Source organism: Scardinius erythrophthalmus (genome assembly GCF_964197995.2).
Source record: "Scardinius erythrophthalmus genome assembly, chromosome: 17".
NCBI classification, from domain to species: Eukaryota; Metazoa; Chordata; class Actinopteri; order Cypriniformes; family Leuciscidae; genus Scardinius; species Scardinius erythrophthalmus.
Window position 1 is genome coordinate 27,234,263 of NC_138237.1, and position 23,429 is coordinate 27,257,691.

At 37.8% G+C, this 23,429-nt stretch overlaps 2 protein-coding genes across 6 annotated transcripts; one reads left to right on the forward strand and one right to left on the reverse strand.

Moving 5' to 3' along the window:
• The first annotated feature begins 2,957 nt into the window (after positions 1–2,957).
• On the forward strand, positions 2,958–18,706 carry wdr55 (WD repeat domain 55). Of its 5 annotated transcripts, none has more exons than XM_081391605.1 (8): positions 2,958–3,031; positions 3,232–3,386; positions 7,354–7,454; positions 9,065–9,152; positions 9,293–9,472; positions 13,171–13,270; positions 13,702–13,871; positions 18,016–18,706. In XM_081391605.1, exons 1-8 carry the CDS (start codon positions 2,993–2,995, stop codon positions 18,353–18,355), a joined length of 1,173 nt encoding a protein of 390 aa, XP_081247731.1. In that variant the 5' UTR covers positions 2,958–2,992; the 3' UTR covers positions 18,356–18,706. The 5 variants fall into 5 exon arrangements, with proteins under 5 accessions (XP_081247731.1, XP_081247730.1, XP_081247733.1 ...); XM_081391607.1 differs by lacking the exons at positions 2,958–3,031; positions 3,232–3,386 and adding exons at positions 3,638–4,025; positions 5,948–7,214 and having other exon boundaries at positions 18,016–18,555; XM_081391606.1 differs by lacking the exons at positions 2,958–3,031; positions 3,232–3,386 and adding exons at positions 4,287–4,598; positions 5,948–7,214 and having other exon boundaries at positions 18,016–18,555.
• LOC308706190 (15-hydroxyprostaglandin dehydrogenase [NAD(+)]) lies at positions 17,523–23,180 on the reverse strand. Its single transcript, XM_081391609.1, has 7 exons — positions 22,844–23,180; positions 21,825–21,948; positions 21,562–21,668; positions 21,175–21,271; positions 19,630–19,706; positions 19,374–19,537; positions 17,523–19,257 (listed from the first exon to the last, which is right to left on the reverse strand). The coding sequence occupies exons 1-7, from the start codon at positions 22,937–22,939 to the stop codon at positions 19,107–19,109; spliced, it is 816 nt and encodes a 271-aa protein (XP_081247735.1). The 5' UTR covers positions 22,940–23,180; the 3' UTR covers positions 17,523–19,106.
• Positions 23,181–23,429: the final 249 nt, after the last annotated feature.

A 23,429-nucleotide genomic window follows, 5' to 3' on the forward strand; every position in this document is an offset into this window, starting at 1 on the left:
GGGAGTAAAGCACACCCCTGACAGCACTGACGAGTGTTTAGAGTCAAGTCAAGAGTGATGTGTGTCACATATAAACCAGTCTTAGGTTTAATGTACTCAGTTTGTAGGATGCATGTCGTGTAGGCTTAGAATGCAAAATGCGATGTATTTTGAGGCTGCACTGCAAGCTCCTGATCATGCGCTACTTATCACTATCCAGTGATAAAGCACTATTTTAATTCAACCCTGTTAATGGAATTTTGGAATTTATACGCATAAATTTAAATAGATGACTGAGTTTATTGTGCCTGGTAATAAATCATAAAATTTAAATATTAATAACTCTCTTTGAAAAATCATGTTTTGTGTCAACCCTGTTACAAAATGTTCAAGATTTGAAGATCAATGTGAATATGTCTAATAATGGCCTCAGCTATTAAGTATCATTGCACCACACAGTATTATTCAGGTTGTTCTGGTGTTTATCTCATAACAGAGCTGAACTATCAAGCTTGATGAATTTATTTGTTGTTAGTAAGCCCGAGCCCTGACCCTAAAGCACTACTTTTTCAACCCTGTTACTGTAATTTTGGAATTCATACATACATTTGAATAGATGACTGAGTTTATTGTGCCTGGTGATAAATCATACATAAAATTGAAATAAACATTAATAACTTGTGCAATTTTTATTTGAAAAATCATGTGCTTTGTGTCAACCCTGTTACATAAAAAATGTGTCAGGGTTGAAGATCAGTGCAAAAATGTTTAATAATGGCCTTAACTATTAAATGTCATTGCACCACACTGTTCACAGGTTGTCCTGGTGATAAAAAAATTGGTGTTTATCTCATAACAGAGCTGAACTATCAAGCTTGATGAATTGATTTATTGTTAGTAACCCTAAGCCCTGACCCTAAAGCACTACTTTATTTTAACCCTGTTACTGCAAGTTTGAAATTCATGTAGTGTATATAAATTTGAAAAATGAAAAGGTAACTGGTTTATTGTGCCCTTGTAATAAATCACACATCATTCTTTATTGAAATATAAATAGCTCATGCCATTTCTCTTTAAAATGTGTTTTGTGACAACCCTGTTACAACAAAAAAATGTTCTAGGGTTTAAGATTAGCGCAAAAACGTTCAATAATGGCCTCATCGTTATTTTGAAGCTGCACTGCAAGTTCCTGTGATCATGCACTGCTTTATCTCTGTCCTGCGACAAAGCGCTGTTTAATTTCAACCCTGTTACTGGCATTTTGGAAACGTCCAATAATGGCCTCACAGCAAGTATCATTGCACCACACTGTATTATTCACAGGCCGTGTGCTGGAGATAACAAAATGGTGTTTATCCCATAACAGAGTTGAACTATTAAGCTTTATGAAGCCAATGTAAGTGTAAACATAATGAAATAATGATTTAAAAAAACCTTTTAGAGAGATATACTTCAGTTTCAACAACAGAGCAAAAAAAATGTTGCAGTTCCTTTGATCAAAACATTTTAACAGAGTTGAACAGAACATGGGGAAAAGACGGATGCCGCATTTTCTCTAAAATATGAATAACTCATGTTTTGTATATAATATATATATATATGTGTATATATATATATATATATATTTTTTTTTTTTTTCAGTAAAAGCGAAAAAATATATATAACTCCAATAAAGGAAATTTCTTCCTTTGCCTTTGCTCAAATCTCTCAAATAATGTAAGTTCACTATATACAGTTAATTCATGAGGACACACAAATGATATGATTTTCTGAGAGTGACCTACTGATAATTTCCCTCAGCTGAGACACGAAACCTGAGATCTCAAACATGCCCTTATTTAGGTTTAAACCTATCGAGTGTCCATATCTGCTTCATGCTCTGTGATCGATTTCCTCAATTTTCGTAATTTCATGACAATCCTTTATCTCCAGCATTTTGGTTTCATCTCATTGTTTTGGGGGGCATGAGATTATTTTCTTCTCTCTTGAGTGACCTGCCTGCTCAATAGCATCATTGGGAATCAATTTTCTGCATGGAGAGTCTTGACATTCAAACGCAAAAGGGTAGAATGTGCCACAGGCAAGACACCTAGCGGGAGCCGTGCTTCTCGGCACTACGGGGTGCATTCAGTCAGGAATCTTTAGGGACTTACTCTGAGGAGTTGTAAAATGTTTCACAACAAATTGAGGATTGAGACTTTTTTTTAAACCTAGCAGATGCCTCTGGCTACCTCTGATTTTATCTTTAAGAAGATCATTTAATAAGGTGCTTTCTAGAGGGTTGTAAGAGAAAGGACACTAAGGATGCTTAGACATGTCTAGATGGCCCATATGCTCAATACAAGAGCAAGCATAATGAAGATGTGATGAAGAAATCATTAGGAGTGCAATGGTGTATTGGAAAATGTTGAGGTTAGACAGGTGGTATGACAGTTGATGCCACATTTTAATCAAGGGAAATTCATCTTTGTGCGTGTTTCAAGTCAAGCATAATGTAAGTTAAGATTTATTCCAGATTTTTTTTAAATTACATTTACTACAAATATTTATCACATGCTGTTAAACATAATTCATCGATCATTTATCTTAAATGAGAAGAAGAAACATGTAAAAATGTAAAGTGTTTTTTCCAAATTCCAAAGTGTCAAACGTCCCCACGGCTGAAGAAACGCCGATTTATGTCTTAATAAGATGCAGCGCTTTTGAATTGAAAAGCTTTAATGTGTTTTTACTGACATCTAGTGGCTACATTGTGTCATTACAGGAGCTCAATGCGGATTTCATTTTTTTGGGGCTTCATTTTGACATTTTGCTATGTTCTTGTCTCTACACAAAATATATATTTTTGTATAGCCTAATGCTGAAGGAAAAAATAAAATAAATAACAACAACATAATGTCCATTGTAATAACTATTAAAAATCTATCGTTCCTCGTTCACTTTAGAGTAGAAATAAAGCATGCACTGCTGGCCACTCCAGTAGCGGAAGTGACGTATGTAGCAAACAATAAAGATGGCGACTTCCATTGAGCACGAGGATTCATTTGAACAAGTACGGTTTTTGTTGTTGTACAATATAGAGCGTTTCAGTGCAGTCATTTGTCGGAATATATTTTAATATACATTTAAAATCAACCGAAATGCCTGATAATTGAGTCGTAAAAAGCACTTTAAACTGTAATAAGCTGCGTTAAAGCTGTCGGCGCTGTCCACAGTGAGCTGAATGCAGTGTGTGTTGCGGTGTGTTTACAGGAGGAGGCTGGAGAGGAGACTGAAGAAGAGCCCAAAGCACCAAAGATCCGCGAGACACCAGAAGACATCAAACTAGAGGCGATTGGCAACACAATCGCATTTCATCCCAACCAAGACATCCTTGCAGCTGGAGACATTGATGGAGATATATACCTGTACGGTTGTTTATTTCTCACGAATCTATAGTCCTCATTTTCGGTTGAGATCGACTTTACTAACTGTCTGTCTTATGTTTGGGGTCCCACAAATGCTAATGTTGCGTGTTGTAAAACAATATTAGTAATTCCAAATTGAACCCTTTTAAATAAAATAAAGATAATATTGTAGTTCAAGACACTACAGGCAAAACCTGGATTCGAAACCGCGTACTACTCCCCTTTCTGCCATAGAAACATATGGTAATAGTAGTATACTAGTACGTGGTTTCGAATTCGGCACGTTTTCATGGGAGTCATGGCGTCAGCTGCGCAATGCATGTCGGGAGTTTAGGTCACGGAATCTGCGGTATAATTGGAAGTAACTCATAGACGTTAACGTTTGTATTACACACGTTGAAATGGTGAACTCTTGTTGCGTGGTTAACTGCGTGGTTAATCGCGACCAGCGTGGAAAGCCTATCGCAAAAGGCTTGCGATTTTTCAACTTTCCGGCTTGGAAACAACACACTGGAACTCAGATTTCCGAGTTAACCAAGCGGCGTCGCATGGCATGGGTGGCAGCAGTCAGACGAAAACACATCACCTTCAGCAACATTCCCCGACACATGCGGGTTTGCTCGCGGCATTTCCATAAAGGTAAGTTATAAGCAAAACACATCCAACTGTTTTGTTGTTAAAGCTAGCAATGCAAACATGAGCTGTGTCCCAATTCAGAGGCTGCATGCTTCGAAGTCCGCGAATGTCGAACCGAGCGGTCACGAAACGATGTGAACAGATAATGTACAGACTGCACATCACTGAAAACAATAAAGGTAGCTTACTTATTAAGTTTAGTCATTAAAGCATATGACCAATGTGTGGGTTTGGTGACGTCACGGCTCTAGCGCCGCGGTGGCTGATGGGAAAAATCGCCATTTTGTGAGGCCACTTTTGACCTATGCTTTTGACGCGCCGAGGAAGTTTTAGTCATGGGAAGAACATGTTGTGTTGTTGGATGTAATGTCCGTTCACACGATCGACGGGGCATAAAAGTAGACAGCGGACTTTCTTTTTATTGTTTCCCGGCATGGAAACAGAATGAAGGGAGTCATGTGTCCGATGTGACCAAGCGGAGACGGATGGCCTGGATATCCGCCGTAAGACGCATGGACATACGCTTCGCAAACATCCCAAGATCATTGAAAGTGTGTTCTAGGCATTTTCATTCGGGTAAGTGTATAGACTTAACTTAGCAAATGATTGTGTTATTTTCCCCGAGAGTAGTAGCCATAGGTTCATCTGCATTTTCTAACTTGGCACTATTCTGTCGACTTTGCGGCAAAGTGAGCAAGCTAATACAGTGCGCTGAATGAATGTGATCAAAACAAAGCACTCAGCTGAGCCACTCAGATATCCCGAGGTGTAACCCAGCCTGAACTAGAGTTATTTTTGATCACTGTGACTGAAGCACGAGAAATTATCTTTATAACACTTGTATGTTTGTCACATGAGTTCAATTGGAACTAAAGTGTAAAGTATGTATGTGTGTGTGTGTGTGTCTCTCATATATATATATATATATATATATATATATATATATATATATATATATATATATACATATACATATACATACACACACACACATACATGATGTCTATGTATATTATATATAATATATGTGTGTATATGTATACTGTACTATACACTCATATACTATAATACTAGGGAATACTATACATTAACACATACATATATATTATATATATATATGTGTGTGTTAATGTATAGTATTCCCTAGTATTATAGTATATGAGTGTATAGTATATATATATATATATATATATATATATATATATATATATATATATATATATATATATATAATATAAATATATATATATAATATATATATATATATATATACATATATATGTATATATATATATATATATATATATATATATATATATATATATATATATATATATATATATATATATAATATATTAGACCTGATTGGTTACAAGGTATTTTGTGACGTCAGAAACACTAGCGATTTCAAACCGAGTTTTTGATACTGTCTTTGGTTCACTGCAGTTTTAAGGAGAAAATACTCCGCAATGGTGTTGACTTATAAATTTGCACATTGTTTGTCTTAAAGCATATTAAAAACACCACATAGATGTATAAACAACATTAAAAACTTGATTTTCACCACAGGGGGATTTTTAAGCTTTTTCTATTTTGCGGTAGGCCATTAAACCGTTACGCTGACTCGGATGCCTGTCCAAAATCAGTTTCATGAGGTACCTTTGTGCGCAAACACTGCCTGCGAAGTCATTGCCTGATAAGGCAGTGAGACAACAAGTCAGCTGCCTAAACATTTGGACGCAGCCCATCTGTTGTATCCTTCATTGCATGGGAAACGAAGGACTCATTTCGAGGCCACATTTGAAAAAGCCTTTGAACTGGGATGCAGCTGTGGTTGAGTTGTTGCTAAACAGCTAACTTTGCACCAGTAGCTGGCCGCATAGCTACATAACTAATTAAATAAATCCTTTTTTTTTTTTTTTTAGGCAAACCGGCCTATGAAATGCTAGAGTGTGATCCCGACTGGGTGCCATCATTACATCTCGGACACACAGAAGTGAAACCAACGGACTCTGGGCGGTTTAACCGGAGGTCAAAGAGACAGCAAGCTCTAAAAGAGAACAATACTGAACCTGCAACACTGGATCTAGCTGGCCAGAGATCAGAGATGGTTAAGGCTGAACCACCAGATGACGATTCACAGATGGATGAAGCTGGCCCAAAAGACAACACTGTAGAACTGCAGGAATGTAGTTTTTGTAGCTGCAGGCGTGCCGAAATTAACCGCTTGTTGGAGGAGAACAGGAAACTGAAGGAAGAGCTCTCTAAAAAGAAGATGGAGGAGGATTTTTTGAAAGACGACGACGTGAAGGTCACGTACTACACTGGACTTTCATGTTTTGCTGTTCTGATGGGTGTGTTGACACAACTCCTTCCCTGCCTGCCACAGACCAACCGAAAACTTTCACCGTTTCAGATGCTCCTCTTAACTCTGATGCGCCTGAGGCTGAATCTACCAATCCAGCACATTGCGTACCTCTTCTCCGTAGATCGAAAGACTGCGTCCACCACATTCAGAGATACCATAGGTGCACTGTTTACACATCTCAAACCCTTGGTGCACTGGCCAGAGAGACATTGCTTGCAAGCCACCATGCCACGTCAGTTCGTAGAGGCTTTTGGCAATCGTGTAGCAGTTATTGTGGACTGCTTTGAAATGATCATTGGAAGAGCATCAAATCTCAAAGCTGGAGCGCAGACATTTTCCCACAACACAAACAAGCACACCCTGAAGTATCTCATCGGCATTACACCACGGGGAGCCATCTCTTTCGTTTCCCGAGGCTGGAGAGGTCCTGTCAGTGACGAGCATGTGACTGAGAATAGCAGCCTTCTTAACAAACTGTTGCCTGGGGACTTGGTGTTGGCAGGTCACGGATTTGACATCAGGGACAGTGTTAGACTAATGTGTGCAGAAGTGAGAGCAAGTGGACAAAGCAGGCTGAATGCAAAAGATGTGGAGGAGACACGCCAGATAGCTCATCTCAGAGTCCACGTGGAGAGGCTTAGTGGATGCGTACGCACAAAGTACATCATACTAAACGGAAATGTACCAGTGAGCATGGTGCTCCCATGTCAAGGCGAGGACGTGACATTCCTTGACAAGATTGTGTCTGTATGCTGTGCCTTGACTAATATGTGCCCCAGCATTGTTATGAAACTGAAAACCATGACGTAAAACATGTTAACTATGTAAGAATTGCATGTTGCATACCACCTGTTACCATAATAAATGACAAAGTATTTCAATGCTGTATCTCTTTATTTATTGGTAGTTGACAGGAGTGTACTAGTACAGTTCGGTATAAATTCATCTCTCTTTGGTTTGCAGATATTCATACTCCTGCACTGAAGGAGCAAACAAAGAGCTGTGGTCATCAGGACATCATCTCAAGTCCTGCAGGAAAGTGCTCTTCTCCAGTGATGGACAGAGTAAGCATTCATTACAGTGTTTCCCCAACACTGACTAAAAGTTCTGCAGGGATGATGGTTTTTTTTGTTTTATAGGCCAACCTGGAAGTCAGCATCACCCTGATCCCTCAACAAAAACCAATAGGATTTTAGATTGTTGCATTAAATAAGCTCTGTGACCAACAAGAGTAAATTATTCTTACACTTTTTGCGATAATCTTCACAAATGAACACAACTTTTAGAAAGTTTGAAGCCTAAATTCAATTGGCTGATGTAAAAAGCTAAACGTAGGCTACACAACACTACTTCAAACTCGCCACAGTTAAGATTCCAAAAACTCTTGATTCTTTAAAAATAAAAAATCCTGAAAGTTTGAGTTAAAATAGTTTGCAAAAGCGTGATTATAAACACTAATGGCTGGTTTGACAGTTAAATCATATTTTATTCCCAGGCACATTTTGCCAATTCCGAACCATATTAATCTTAACTACTATTAATTTTGTATTTAATCATTTATAAGTGATGTATAATTGTTCATGAAGGCTGGAAATGGAAAAACACCTTTAATTCAGGTGTGCAGAATTATTAGGCAAGTTTTCTTTTACATATAAAATAAGCCAAAAACAAGATTTAACTAAGACTGAAAAGTAAAAAATTATTAAATGCCCATGAGAAGGATACAACAACACTAATGCAATACTAGAAATTGCAGTTAAGGCATGACCATTGGACAGTGAAATGCTCATTGGGTCAGCAGGGTCAGACAAAAACAGGTGGAGAAGAAAAGACATGTTAACTGCAAAGGTGAAGAATTAAGTGTGAAACCATCAGGAACCCTTGGCCTTTAGTCTCCAGTGCCACCATTTTCCAGAACTGCAACCTACCTGGAGTCTCCAGACGTGCAAGGTGTCGGGGTCTCAGAGACTTAGGTTAGGTAAAGAATCCTAAAAAATCACCCCCTCTTAATATAGGCTTTATAGACAGACAGATTGAGAGTGACTCTTGAAGGACCAGCACCACATCCTCTTCTACCACTGTTTAAAGAATTCATCTTCTAGAATCTGACAGTAAGTTTTGGGAGTTTCATTTCTGCAAAACGGACTTCAGGGTAGAAGATGGACTAAAAATGAACTCCCAAAAATTACTGTCAGATTCTAGAAGATGAATTCTTCAGTAATGTTTTTTTTTCCCTAAGGCACGTTTAAAAAAGCCACTTAAATGTCCTAATTTAACTAAGGCCTAATCCTGGTTTAATTTAAGCCCTGTCTGTGAAACCAGGCCTAAGAGGCTGTGAAAGCTGACTAGTGAGTAGATGATTTTATCTGTTTGGCTGATGATGTTTAATGTCCCACACAACCTCTGTAGTCCCATTTAGCCACTTGTTAGAAACCGCCTTTCTCATGTCGCGTGAAAGCTTTAAAAAAATCACATGGGGGTATTACTGTTGTAAAGTGAGTAAATATCTTGAGTTTGTGTTCACCACAGACCTTATTTCAGCCGTTTAACTAAAAACACATTCAAAAAACCCTTTGACTTTGAGACGATGGAACCGGAAGTGCTAAAAGGCTTACAAAAATGTCATTGCTCTTTAAAGCAATTACCAGTGATTTCTCTTCTCTCTGTTCTTCAGAATTGTTCAGCGTGTCTAAAGACAAGGCTGTTCACATCATGGACGTGGAGGCTGGAAAACTAGTGACACGCATCCCGAAAGCTCACACGTATTTGATATTCCCATCTATATTTATAAAGCCATTCTTTAAAAAAATGTTATTCTGGTTGAATTAGTAAAGCTGTTGAAATGTTAGCTCAGAGCTCTTTGAACAGCACAGTAATTAGTGTTTTTGATAATTTTTTTAAGGGTCCCAGTCAATGCCCTGCTGCTGGTTGATGAGAATATATTTGCGACAGGAGATGATGAGGGAACGCTGAAGGTTTGGGACCTGAGGAAAGGAACATCATTTATGGATCTGAAGCACCATGAGGATTATATTAGTGATATTGCCATTGACCAGGCTAAAAGGACACTACTTACTTCCAGGTAATGTTAAAGGGGACCTATTATGCCTTCTTATGCTTGATTGTTCAAAATACACATTTTTCATTTATTTAACAACACTGCGGCACCTCTCTTCCCAGTCTGTCAGTAACACTCAGGGCTGCACTTCCCAAAACTTTGTAGGCCTAAGTAGATCGTAGAAACGGTTGTACGAATCATCTTACAAGTTTGTACGAGTTACGGGCCGTGTCGAAAAAACGTAGTAACTTAAAGGGTTAACACTGATTTGTTTAATGAAAGCTTAGAGCTACACAACTACCACTTTGACGCTTCAAAGAGTTTATAAAGAGATTGAAAAACTAATCCATATGAATTGAGTGGTTTAGTCCAAATTTTCTAAAGCGACTCGATCACGTTATATGATGAACAGATTTAATTTAGGCTTTTATTCACATTTAAACATTGATCAGCGAAAATAAACAGAAGCTCAACCGAACCTGCTTGACGTGCAAGAACAAACATCATTTTTTTTCTTGCTGAAGCTCAAACGTGCTGCGTAACACGAGGATGAACCTCATTGGCACTTTCAAATGAAAATACTGCTATACCTATTAGGGATGCAAATTATCGATTATTTAATTAATCATTAGTTGATTGACCTTATCGATCGATTAACGATTAACTGATAAGTGGCTGTTTTCCTGAGAATGTAAATTTCTCATGGTATCAATCGTGTCTTTAACATAAAAAGCGAAATATTGCTTATATACACTGAATAAAAATGCATGTTATATTGTTCAATTGATGTTTTATTGTAACAGTTGGGATACGGTACAAATAATGGCATTTATGTAGTTTAACAAAATACATTATGCACAGAAAATTAAAATACATAAAAAATAATTGCGCACTGGCTCACCGCAACATAAAATAAAAAAATCTATATGGGTAGGCTTAGCCTACATATAATAATCTATCTGGTAAACTACTTATATGAAAAACTTGAAACATTAGCTGCAGCACTTATAATCCCCCTTGGTTTGAGAAAGGTAACAGCAAGATCCCTGAGCAAGGTGACAGTAAAATTAGAGGGCGTCCCTTAGAACAGTCAAATGAAGATATAAGCCGCTTTCCGACCAAGTAGTTACAGGAACTTAGTCATAGGAACTGTCCACTTCTCAGTTCTAAGAACTACTCTCCCCCAAACTCGGTTTTGCTGTTTGCTTTCGCACTGGCCAAGTGACCATAGGAACTGGTAGGAGGGTTAAGAGAGTGATGCAAGCACGGTGACTTTTATTTTGACGGCGCGAAGGACCTTTATTTTGGCAGCGCTGAGAACGCCAGAGCAAACAATGCTCGCATTCTCTGTGTTTACTAGTTAGCGGTCTGTCTAACAGTACTGTTTAATGTTATTAGATAGAACTGTTATAGAAAGTACACAGTATATGGAGAAAAAAAAGGTTATTAGCCTATGCCGTGTGGTTGATGTCCAGTGTTGCTAGCTGTGGGCAGATAAACAATCATGTTTGGCTTGGTCCCCTCAAAGTTGCGTTGGATTTTCTCTTAGCATAAAGGTTTAGAGACCCATCTATCACTGTTTTCCATGTTTGTATAGTTAGTTTATGGAGTAAATATATAGGCTATAATCTGTGTGTTTACATTCTATCTGTTTTAAAAATGGCGGGTGCTGGTGTTCCGCGTGCGTTCGGCCAATCAGCGTACACTAACGTCACGGGTAGTTCCTATAGTGCTGGTTTAGACCCTACTCTGAAGTAGGACCTAAATTAGTTCCTCCAAATGGAGTTCCTAGAACTAAAATCGTTCCTAGTTCCTGCGGTGCAAACACGCCGACATCCGGGTACTTTAGCCAATAGTTCTAGGAACTGTGAAAAGGTTCCTCCGGTCGGAAAGCGGCTATTGGCTACCTCTCCTGAAACAAATGTAGGCTACTGCACAAAACGCTATGTTTCTCACCAAATGAATGAGAATGGTTTTTAATCTAAATAAAGGGCTAGTAGGATTGTAAAATGTTTCAATGTGATTGATCATTTAATTAAATCAAATACAACTAATGAAAAGTGTCACCAACACCTCAGATGCGTGCTTGGAATATGTGACTGTTGTGGACGTGCTCTTCCTGGAACAACGCGCTGAAAATGGCAACTAAACCCAATGAATTCACAACGATTTAATAAAACAGTGTTCTCATGTTATGTAATATGAGAAATCATAGTTAATCCTAATCATAGTTATTATTAACCGTGCATTGCTGTTTGAGCTGCGCGCTGAATGAATACCGTTAAACTGGAGCACTTTGCTAGCGCGTTATTTAACTCAAAGAAACGTATCCTATATGAGATTAATCAGATATATGCAAAATAAACATATTACAAATTAATCTGCAGAAAATGAAGCGAATGCACAAGTGAACTTGAACTAAGTTACGTGCCATTCAGAATGACTCATGTTGGCAACGCGACTATGGCAACTAAACCTAAATAATTCACTATATTTTATTACAATATTGTTCTCTTTATAATGTTATGTAATATGACAGTCCAATAGTCATTATTAGTCGTGCATTGCCGTTTGAGCTGTGCGCGCTGAAACCGAAGAGGATCACCGTAAGCTTTACTACATTAATTCTCGACCAAATGCATCTATATGAGATAAATCAGATATAGATACATTAGGCCTACACAAAATAAACACAACATTACAACTTACATTTGCACTAAACAAAAGGCTGCGAATGCACACGCAAACTTAGTCATGATGGTGTAAAATGGTCCCAAACATAACATAAGTTTTATTGATTACATGTATTATCGACAATTAATCGATCGTCGATTAATCGTTAACATCCCTAATACCTATCAAGGAAACTTGTATAAAAAAATTATATTGCATGTAATTATAAAGGTATGTACTTACCAACTGGTGATTTCACACAGTGACTAAATAGATTTTGTTTTTGGATACAAGCACATTAGTTTGTACTTTCACCCCAGTCTATCAAATTATAACCGTCCAACTGTATAACAGTGTGTCCAATGGACTGCCAATTGAGTTAATTCATGGGCAAAGGTACCAAACACTGCATTCCCAAAACCAAACAGCAGAGGTCGTCAGTCTTCAGTGATCCTGGAAGCTCATGCCTCCGTCCACAAAGCAGTAAATGTATATAAATAGTTCCGCACAAAATAATAAAAATAGGTTGACTTAATAGATACACTTTTTTTTAAAGAAAGAAAAATAACCAAACCTTTCCCATCAAGTAAATTACAAGTATTTATACTGTTACACAAAAAAAGCTATAGTCAGATTGATGGACATTTCAGCACTTCATGAATGGACAGTGACTCTTAAGTAGCCCTTAAAACTCATACTCACGCGGCCATGTTAAGTGCATTTTTATATTGTATATAATTTTCGGGCATCAGGGAGCCGCTACCATGCATGGTATTGAAATGCCCGCTCGCTTTTTACTTTAACTTGCCAGTTTGCGATCACGCATACACTCTGTGTAGGGAGCGGCGGTACTGATTTTATAAGATATTTGTCAGAGGTGCTCCGTAAAATGTTTATGCTCTATTTCATTAAACAAAAGGGCACATGGCGCAATATTTTATGTAATGTTCTTTCTAAATTAGGTGTACAAATATATAATCACCTTATGTTTAAATTTGATGAAATCTGATGTTTTTTCATGGCTGTATATCTTTGTTTTTTGTTTTCAGCGGCGATGGCACTATGGGTGTATTCAATATAAAAAGACGAAGATTTGAACTGCTTTCTGAATTCCAAAATGGAGATCTTACCTCTGTTTCTATTATGAAAGTAAGTCTAAACAATGTCAGTATTGCTAGTTAACATTTTTAGACACTGTTTGTTTGGCTTTTTTCTTTATTTTGGCACAGACTACTTTAGAGTTGAACAAATGCAGTCATAAAAACTACTACACAAAATATCAGCACTTTTGGCGTGCTGTTTGTCTAATCGAATTAATTGATCGTAACTCTTGTATCCACCTTAATTTTCATCGAAGTAAACTCTTTCCCCTGAATGTGTGAGGCGTTCGATTCATTAGCTGTTATTAATAAATAACTAAAAGAATAAGTGCAGTGAACAAAGCTATTTGCACTACAGTTTTTATTATATTGATTAAAGCCTCGCACATTCATGGTAAATATTTATGTGACCATGGTTTCATAAATAATAAGGTGGGTAGCGTAGTTTTAATCATGAAAAACCTCTTTTTTTTGCCACAGAGAGGCCGTAAAGTTGTTTGTGGATCCAGTGAGGGCACCGTATACATTTTCAACTGGAACGGTTTTGGTGCCACCAGTGACCGTTTCGCAGTTCAGGCTGAGTCTTTGGACTGTATCGTCCCCATTACAGACAACATACTGTGTGCTGCCTCTACTGATGGAGTGATCAGGTGAGGCACGTTTGGAACAGATGTTTTGTTACATTGTTTGTTCATGGTCTTATCTCACTTTGTGTGTGCATATATGTTAGCAAAAAGCTGTATTGTAAATAAGGATGTTGTTAGGCATGACGTGAAGCGTGACTATTCACAATACCGCATGCCTCGAGTACCATATTGCTTTTATAAAACTGTTTCCACACTGAAATTAGACGTATTAATAAAGGTTGCTAAGGGGGTTGCGCATCGGTTATAGTCATGCTTTATTGTAAATAAAATTGGCTATTGCCCAATCAGCATTAAGGACCGTTTAAATAGTCATGTGAAAAAGAAATTCTGTGGTTTTATGTATCAGGAGGACATAATAAAAAATCATCTGGTCTTTAGCAGTTCTTAAAATTAGGTAAATACAACCTAAGATGAACAACACCACATGACATATTACACAGTGTCATTGTTTATTTAACAAAAACTAGGCCAAAATGGAGAGGCCACGCATGACAAACTAAGTACACCCTTACTGCTTCCATAGGAATTAAGAGGGTAAAGCCCTATTCGGATGGGACTAGTTTAACATGGAGAGGTGGGGTAAAGTAATAATTACCAGAGCTTCTCAGTGATTTTAGTCCTGTCCGAATGTGCCGTCTCATTAATCATTACGAACAATGTCAGTATAGATTATGGCGACTTTTACCTTCTGGAAAAAATACCTCAGGTAATACTAATCCCGTGCGAATAGACCCGCTGTAAATATGTACGTAAATATTTCGTCATTTCCTGTTTAAAAGTAGTTTTCCGCTGTTTTTCGAGTATGGAGACGCTTGAAAAAGCATTCAGTTGACGAGTCTGTGGCAAAACTCAAGTGTTTTCCACATACCATTCAGATCAGAAAGAAGATCGAAAGCACTTGTTAAAAGCACGGAACATCTTTTAGCGTTAGGTAAGTGCCTATTACCAACACAATCCAATCTGAAGTTAATAAATACATTGTTCGACCGGACATAACTGCTTTATAAATATAGGTTATATGTGTTTGTGTACGTGATATCAGGAAGCAACGTAATACCAGAGCCCGTCTACGGAGAGCCTGCCCACTCCCTATTAAGCCCTGTTGTACCGAGTTTTGGTTGTAGTACCACCAGAGTTCCACTGGAGGCGCTCGCCATGAGTGCAAAATGAATGGGAGTCAATGGGGCTAGACCAGTGGTTTTCAAACTTTTTCAAGAGCGACCCTTTTTTTTATTTTTTTTTATTGACGCGACCCATAGGCCTATATAGGCCTATTCTTAAGCCTTTTGTTAACAACCGCTTTTGATGATGCACGTGCAGTGGCTTATCCGTGACGCGATCGTAACGCAAAGTTGATTCTGCACTCTTTTGATCTAGCTAAAGCTACAGGGATGCTAATGAACCGGTAAACCATTAACCATTGTAAGAATTTTAACCAATTAATAGCCTACTATCGTTTGCTGTATGCTTAAAAAATTCACTAAAAATATTCCACAACAAATCCTTTAAATTTAATGATATTCAGAACAGAACAAGAATGAAAATATATATATATATCTATAAACAAGCCAAAGCGAAATAATTTAAAGCGAAAGTGAAAGTAAGCGGCGTTGGGCACACGTAACTCTCTCATTCGAATACATTTTTTTCCATATTCGCGATTTATTTGGATGCTAAACTATTATTTATTATAGGCTTATAAGAAAAAATGAAAATGATTATCCCCCCAAATTTTAAATATTTATTAGGCTTCAAAAAATATAAAAACTTTTAATTTAAGTGAACTTAAAACAAACCTTACATAAACCCATTATAAATGTCATATTTACCTGTGCCTTTCCTGTCTAACAAGTATGAAATATACAAAAAATTTAATATGATTATCAAAACATTCTGCACTGCATAAATTATAAACTAAATATAGATAAATCCTTATTAAAGCTACAAGCATTCTTTAGTCAAGAGCAGTTAGTAATTTTCTCCGAGAATTAGCTGCTGCCACTTTAGGACCAGCCACAGCTGACGATCTCACGCATCCCATTCTCTCACTACTCTTTACTTTAATTTAAGATTTTATTTAACTCATTTAAGACTGTTATTGTGAGGATACTCGACAAAACGGATATGGCATACATGTGTGTTGTTCGTTCTAGCACGAAAGAGAACTTGATACTGGCGCGCGTCTATCTGTGGGTCGTGTGTGTGTGTGTGTGTGTGTCAGGAGGACATTCACTGACAGCGCGTTCTCTTTTGTCTTGTCGCGCATGAAAAAGCATTTGCATGAATAAGAGCGGGATCATATAACGATAGCTTAGTTACTGTTGTTGTTTCTGGCGTTTCATCGCCTGTGCCGCAAACGCGATACCACGGAGGAGCAGGACCGAGCCTATGTCGATGCGTCCGCGTCCGGGAACATCGCATGCACACTATATAAACAAATTATAGCAAACGGGATTTTGGATTTTGAAAAGTGGGGAGGACATGTCCCCCCTGTCCCCATAGGAAATTACGCTCGTGGGCTTCTTTGTACTTCACTCACGTTCCAATATCGATCCCTCTTCAGAAAATCACCCTCTTCACATGCGCAAAAATGTGCTTGGAAACATCACAGTGGAGCGGTGCTTACGCTGAATGGCACGAACTGTAGGCTATTGACTATTTAAACAGAGCAGTGTAATTTTTATGTGAGGTTGACTATTTTATTTTGATAATGAACCGGCTGCGATGTCAAGATTGCAATGCTGGAATGCGTGTGAGGCGCCACCGGCACGATGGAATCATTTAAATATACTCCGTTATTTTGTTCAGGACATCATTCGAAACTGCAAAGTATTTATTTATATTTGTGTACACTCGCAATAAAACACAACATTGTGCTTTTGTAAAATAAAGAAAACAAACAAACTGCGGTCTCGGTTTCCTTTCCGTCAACTTGTTTGTGAGGCGCCGCGCCAAACGAACCAAACTCAGCAGCATGCTGTCAGTTTTTTCTTTCATTTTATTAATCTATTAATTGTTTAAATAGCCATATTGTGTGTGTTTCTTTTATATAGACTATGGTTTAATGAAAACAAATTTTGTTTTTTAATTTAATTATATTTTCCTTAAATCATCCTGGCGACCCATATTTTAAGTCTCGCGACCCACCCGAGGGTCGCGACCCAGGGTTTGAAAACCACTGGGCTAGACGGCTAAATTGGTCTTTCACCCGATTGCCGTTGAGAAAATCTCAGATCTGATTGTAGATTTTGCAAGTTCAACATGGGTTTTAGGTCGAAAGTTGAATGAACGAGTACTTACGAGTCCTTTCAATTTCTTACAGGTTGAGTTGTTGCCCATAACACGCTAGCATTCTGCTAATGAACGCTGATTGGTCAGTGAAGGACTGATTACGACCAGAGATACCGCTTGATGGCATCGTGGCATCCAAAGCGGGACCACAAACAAACAAAACAAAAACTCTTCTAGCACGTGTATTTACCTGTGTCAGCTGTGTTGTCGATGCCTCGGAGTGAAAAGAAAGTGCAGAGCGCGAAAGCACCAGAGTGACTAAAGAATTGCCGTAAAGCAGTATCTCTGGTCGTACATGTGTATGACGTCATTGACACTTTAAAAGACTTTTCAAAGCAAATAAGTGACTCAAAAAAATCTAACACCCAGCAATGTGTAATTTATTTGCATCTCCTTTCGAATACAACATTCAAATTACTAGACAAAAAAATTATATCCTGAGAAAAGTGGATTTTTATTGGTATAGCGCCATAGACCTCCATTCATTCTGCACTCGTCCTGTGAGCGCCCTCATATGGAATCAGAGAGGAACTGCAACCAGTTCAGAAGCCGGAAGTGCACTGAGAGTGAAACTTGTCGCCATATTAGACATTCTCTGGTAATATGACAGGAGGGGGGCGGCGATGCGCAAATCGAATCACTCTCCCACTTCTGCTAGATTTACTGAGATATCTTATCTCGTGCGAATTGGCCATTAATATTACAGACGACCTGTGGTAAAATTACATTACTCCATCTACCCTTGTAAAGTTAATCCCGCCCGAATAGGGCTTAAGTAGCTGTCAGACGCTGATATTGACAGGGTGAACATCCAATGAAATGAGTAAAACTAATGATAAAATCCTTAATTTTGCAGGGCCATCAGTATCTTGCCCAACCGTGTGGTGGGCAGTATCGGACAGCATGTCGGCGAAGCCATAGAGGAGATCGCACGATCTAGAGACTCGCGTTTCCTGGCCAGCTGCGCTCACGATGAGCTGATCAAATTCTGGGACATCTCCAGCATACCCGAGATGAAAGTAACCGATTATCGACGTAGAAAGAAAAAAGACAGACGCCTCAAAGCTCTGAGTAATAAAGCGTTTGATACGGGACAGAATTTCTTCGCAGGCCTTTTAGACACAACTGAGGAAAACGGTAAAGAAGAAGAAGAGGAGGAGGAGGAAGATGATGACGATGACAGTGGAAGCGACTGAATATAATTTATTGCAATCTCATTTGCAGTATTGTGTTGTCTAATTAATGTATATTTTCAGATTAACATCTGAATCTGTTTCGCATATATATTTGTATAATAGTTTTTTTTTTTAGCCTCAATTTCAAAATATAGGCAATGCTGTCACATTCTTGTTTGAGTTATGTCTTAATAAATCAACACAAAAAAAATGTATTGGCCAAAGAATCTATCGAAAGACAAGTTTACTATAGAATTTAGTATTTTTTCTATCTACTACAGCTTATGGTTTTCTGAACTCGCAATTTAATTATTAAACTAAAAATCCAATACGTCCCAGTTCAGGATGAAATTAATATTTTGTTTTATTTTGATTGTTTGTTTTTTTTCTCTGGTGAAAGTCCAATGAACTTTAAACACAACCATGATATTAAATGAAGTAGCTTATTTATTGAGAACTACATATGCAGATTATTTTGTGATTAAATATGTGTGTTCATGAGAGAGAGAGAGATACAGATATGATCATCAGTTCATGCCAGTTAAAGCATATTCTGCCATAGAAGCAAATGTACTGTATACCATTCTGAAATTCATGGTTGTAACAATCAAAAAGCACTACCAAAAAAATATAATTAAGGATGGGTTTTCTTTAAATACCTTGCCTGGCAAGCCAGATAAACGTATACGAGCTCAGGCCAAAGAATTAAAATCCATCAATTCACGCAGGGGCTCAGACGGGTACGCCAGTGTCAGAGGAAGAAGCTGATTGGCTACTCTAGACTGACTGGAGTCGATGGAATGTCTTTGGCCCGTTGAGGAAAGGAAACAAAAGCTGCACCCTCAGGCTCAATCATCAGAACGTCTCCATTCTTGCTCTCATCTTTCACAAGAACAAGGAAGGCCTTGGCAACAGCATCAACCCTGTAACAAAATTACAACAATTACATCAACTGTACCTGTCATCTGTACAAATGTTTCTAAATTTTCTTGCTTTGTCTGGTATGCATCTGGCAGGAAGGATAAACGTGTTAACTCACTCCAGACAGCCGTGGTTCTTCATCATCATCTCCGTAAAGCCTTTCAATGGAAAGAAACTTCCGGTGTGCTCTTCTGATTTCATGAAGGACAGAAGATTGGTCTGCACAAACCACGGACAGAGGATGTTGATTCTCACCCCATTGTCAACCATCTTGGAAACGGCCTATTTGACACACGCAATTAAAGAAAAGAATCTTTTTCACAAATGCTTTACGCATTATTATTCAGCACCCAGACTGAAGACAAAACACATACCGCCATGGCACGGCTAAATCCCACCACGCCGTGTTTAGTTGCTGTGTAGATGGGCGTCATTGGCAAAGGCCCTAGACCTGCAGACGATATGCAAAGATTCAGTCAAGGCATGTGCTTACAGCGATAATCCAACCTAAAATTTGAAATCTGTCATTTACTCATTTATCTCATGTCGTTCCAAACTTGTATGATTTTTTTCTACAGCCGAACAGAAAAGAAGATATTTTTGAAAAATGTCTTCAAGTGGGAAATGTCCAATGGGATCTAAAACAACATTTGGACCCCACTGACTTTCATTGTATGGTCAATCTTAATTTGCGTTCCACAGAAAAAGGAAAGTCATACAGTTTGAAATAACATGGTCAATTTACATTTAAGCATATAGCAGATGCTTTTATCCAAAGCGACACACAAAAGAGGAACTCAAGCAATTAGTCAAAGAGCCAACAATATTCGTAATATGCAATACAATAATAAGAAGATATTTTGAAGAATGTTGGCAACCAGACATTGATGGACCCCATTGACTTCCAATGGGGTCCATCAACTCTCTGGTTACCAACATTCTTCAAAATATCATCTTTGTGTTCAGCAGAAGAAAGAAACTCATTCAGGTTTGGAACAACTTGAGGGTGAGTAAATGATGACAACGTCTTTATTGATGACAATGGTGTGTCTTTATCTTTGTCTTTATCCTTCTTGGAGGTTGGCAGCTCATTCCAGCAAAGAGGAACAGAGAGGGTGAAGGTTTTGGAAAGCGACTTAAAACGTCATTGTGAATGAACATCAAGGTGTCGCTTGTTCAAATGAGTAAATTACAGAATATTAATTTTTAGATGCACCATCCATTTAATTTCACAGATATATTTTTATCCTGTCTTTTTATTTCATGAGTTCACCTGCACCATCCAGTCTTAATAATTAATGTTAAACAAACATGGTTTGCTGTCCTTAATGGAGGCTTGGCTCGAGCTCTGAGTTCAATAAACTTCAATCAATCAATAAACTTTAATCAATCAAACCCCCCAAAAAGTGTTTACCACAGACAGCAAACTGTACTCAACTGTGAGTAGTTTGGTGATATAAGGAGAGAAGACTTTAATAGATTTGAATCCCTCGTCCCATGCAGAATACTGTTGCGGCGTTGAGGAAATATGCAATGCAATATATACAATTGATATGTATTCAATTTTAATCGTGGGAGAAATAACTTCTGCTGCAAGAAAAGAAAAGAAAAGAGGATGTATAGGTTTGAAGATATAGGTCTAGGTTTGAGGATGTTAAAACTGGATATATCGTTTTAAGGATGTAAAAAGAGGATGTATAGCTTTAAGGATGTAAAAAGAGGATGTATAGTTTTAAGGATGTAAAAAGAGGATGTATGGTTCACCGAATGCCGGAAGAATTGTGGCCGGAAGCAATGGCTGCTGCTTTCATACGCTCGTAACGATGACTGACATAATTGAATGAATAACTGAGTGATTAGGCTCCTCCCGAACCTACGTTTGGAACTTCATTCTGTCTGTTTATTAGACTGTATCAAACCTGCCATGGATGCAATGTTGATAATGACTCCTCCATTACCACCGTTTTCCTTCTTCATATGTTCTAGAGCCAGATATGTGCCCCTGACCACTCCACCCTGAAATGACAACATGAACAACAAAACATTCAGCTGAAGCAAAGATGGACAGACAGACAAATAAAAAGACGGACAGATAGATAGATAGATAGATAGAGAGAGAGAGAGAGACAGACAGACAGACAGACAGACAGACAGACAGACAGATAGATAGATAGATAGATAGATAGATAGATAGATAGATAGATAGATAGATAGATAGATAGATAGATAGATAGATAGATAGAGAGAGAGAGAGACAGACAGACAGACAGACAGACAGACAGATTGATTGATTGATTGATTCCTACCAGGTTTATTGCTATAGTCTTTTCCCACTGTTTTTCATTGATGATTCCTGCATTGTTGCACATGATGTCTATGCGGCCAAACTTTTCTACAATTCTTTCCAAAACTCCTGTAAAGGAAAATGTGAAAAATCCATGAGATATCCTCAATTGCTTTCACTGTTCTTATTATCTGCTGTGAAGTTGTTTGTCCTTTAACTGACATATTGTAAATCATTTCAGTCACAGGGTCGTGTGATCATTTCCAGATTATAAAACATCTTGACCTTTAAAATCTTCCTCTGATGAGACATCGGCAACATAAAATTCAGCTCTGTCACGTCCATACTCCTCATCAAGTGTGGTCTTCAATTCATTTCCCACTGATTTATTCACATCGATTAAAGCCACCTGTAATCAAATGAATCAGTGGAAGCTATTAGCATAGTACAGTACTGAACAATACATAATAGTAGCTTATATAAGTAAAGTAGGTGCCTTTTCATCCATTTTAATTTCATATTTTTTTCTCAAAGAGGATGACTTGTTGGCCATATTATATAGCCTACTACTACGTAACATAATTAGATTTTTAAAAAATGAAAAGTTTTGTATTTATTCTTAAAATGTATATTTTTAGATTTTAATGGATAGAATATTTTATTAAAAAATACTTAAAATTGTGGCCCCAGTATGGGTCAAACTTCACAGCACATTCCGAATAATACTATTGATTCCAGTCTTATCGCTGCCAATTATTACCAGACGTTTGTGTTGCACAGACTGTGTTTTCAATGTCAGGTCCAACGTTTTTTCAGAAATTATTTTGCCTGTTTCTCTTTATTAGCCTACAAAGCAACGATATTTTGTAAAAGGTCAAACGTTATTTTCAATCATTTAGCCTATTTTAGTTACCAGCATCGCTTCTTTAACTTTTCCTACAGCCTGCTTTCAAGAATGAGGCTGCTTTTGGCTTTTTTTTCTGCGATTTAGCTTAGGCCTACTATTTATTTTAAAATATAACTTTTTGCTTTTCTTAGGTCCAGTGTGTGTTTTTAAATATTTTACTTTCCGAATTGTCTACCTGGTAATCTCGTATATTTGTCATTCTGTGACGTGCATTCAAATCTGGAACTAATAAAGCGGCGCGAGGAAGCCCTTCGACAGCCTTTGAGTCTTTACAGCACTAAAAGACGCTTGATTTTAATTTTATTTTTATTGTATTGTATTGTACAATATTTGTTTACTTATACAAAAAAAAAAAAAAAAACGTTTTTGATACATTTGATAAATTATTTTATTTTACCTTTGACCCATTTTTCAGGAGTATTTCGACAAAGCTTCTGCCCAAACCCTGAGCTGCTCCGGTCACAACAGCAACTTTATCCTTTAAATCCATCATCAGCCACACACCTGAGAGAGAATCACAAATGAGTGTCAAAGGAGTGACGCGACAAGTTATGAACGCGTCCGAAACGCGATTGCCTGTTGGTTGGTGTTTACAAAAGCATGATGCTGCTAAAATAAAATGCTGCTTTTTTTTCTAAACTCATAAAACCAGAAAAACACAGGCGTACGAACAGCGTCAACAGTGACTAACTAATTACTAACTGCGGATGAACTGAATGAAAAGAGGCGAGGGTGAAGGGGTGGAGTTAACTACAAAAACTCACAGATATAGCGGCTGCTCCATGATGAGTCTGCGGACTAAAGTAAAAGAAGAGTTGTAAGGCTAAATGTGTTATAAGGTGTCTTGTTCAACTAACAGACGTTTTTATGAAAACACTCTGGATAAATAAACCTGTGTAGTGTATTATAAACACATCCTGATATTTAACACTTTTCTTGCTCAGCCTATTTGGTCTTGGCCATCTTCAATGATCAGAAATGCT

Coding starts and splice junctions, on each gene's coding strand:
- wdr55 (XM_081391603.1), top strand. CDS start 4,358: ATGGGAAGAACATGTTGTGTTGTTGGATGTAATGTCCGTTCACACGAT. Junction 4,599..5,947: donor TTCTAGGCATTTTCATTCGG/GTAAGTGTATAG, acceptor TTTTTTTTTTAG/GCAAACCGGCCTATGAAATG.
- LOC308706190 (XM_081391609.1), bottom strand. CDS start 22,939: ATGATGGATTTAAAGGATAAAGTTGCTGTTGTGACCGGAGCAGCTCAG. Junction 21,272..21,561: donor AGACTATAGCAATAAACCTG/GTAGGAATCAAT, acceptor TTGTCATTTCAG/GGTGGAGTGGTCAGGGGCAC. Junction 19,538..19,629: donor GATTTAGCCGTGCCATGGCG/GTATGTGTTTTG, acceptor TGTGTCAAATAG/GCCGTTTCCAAGATGGTTGA.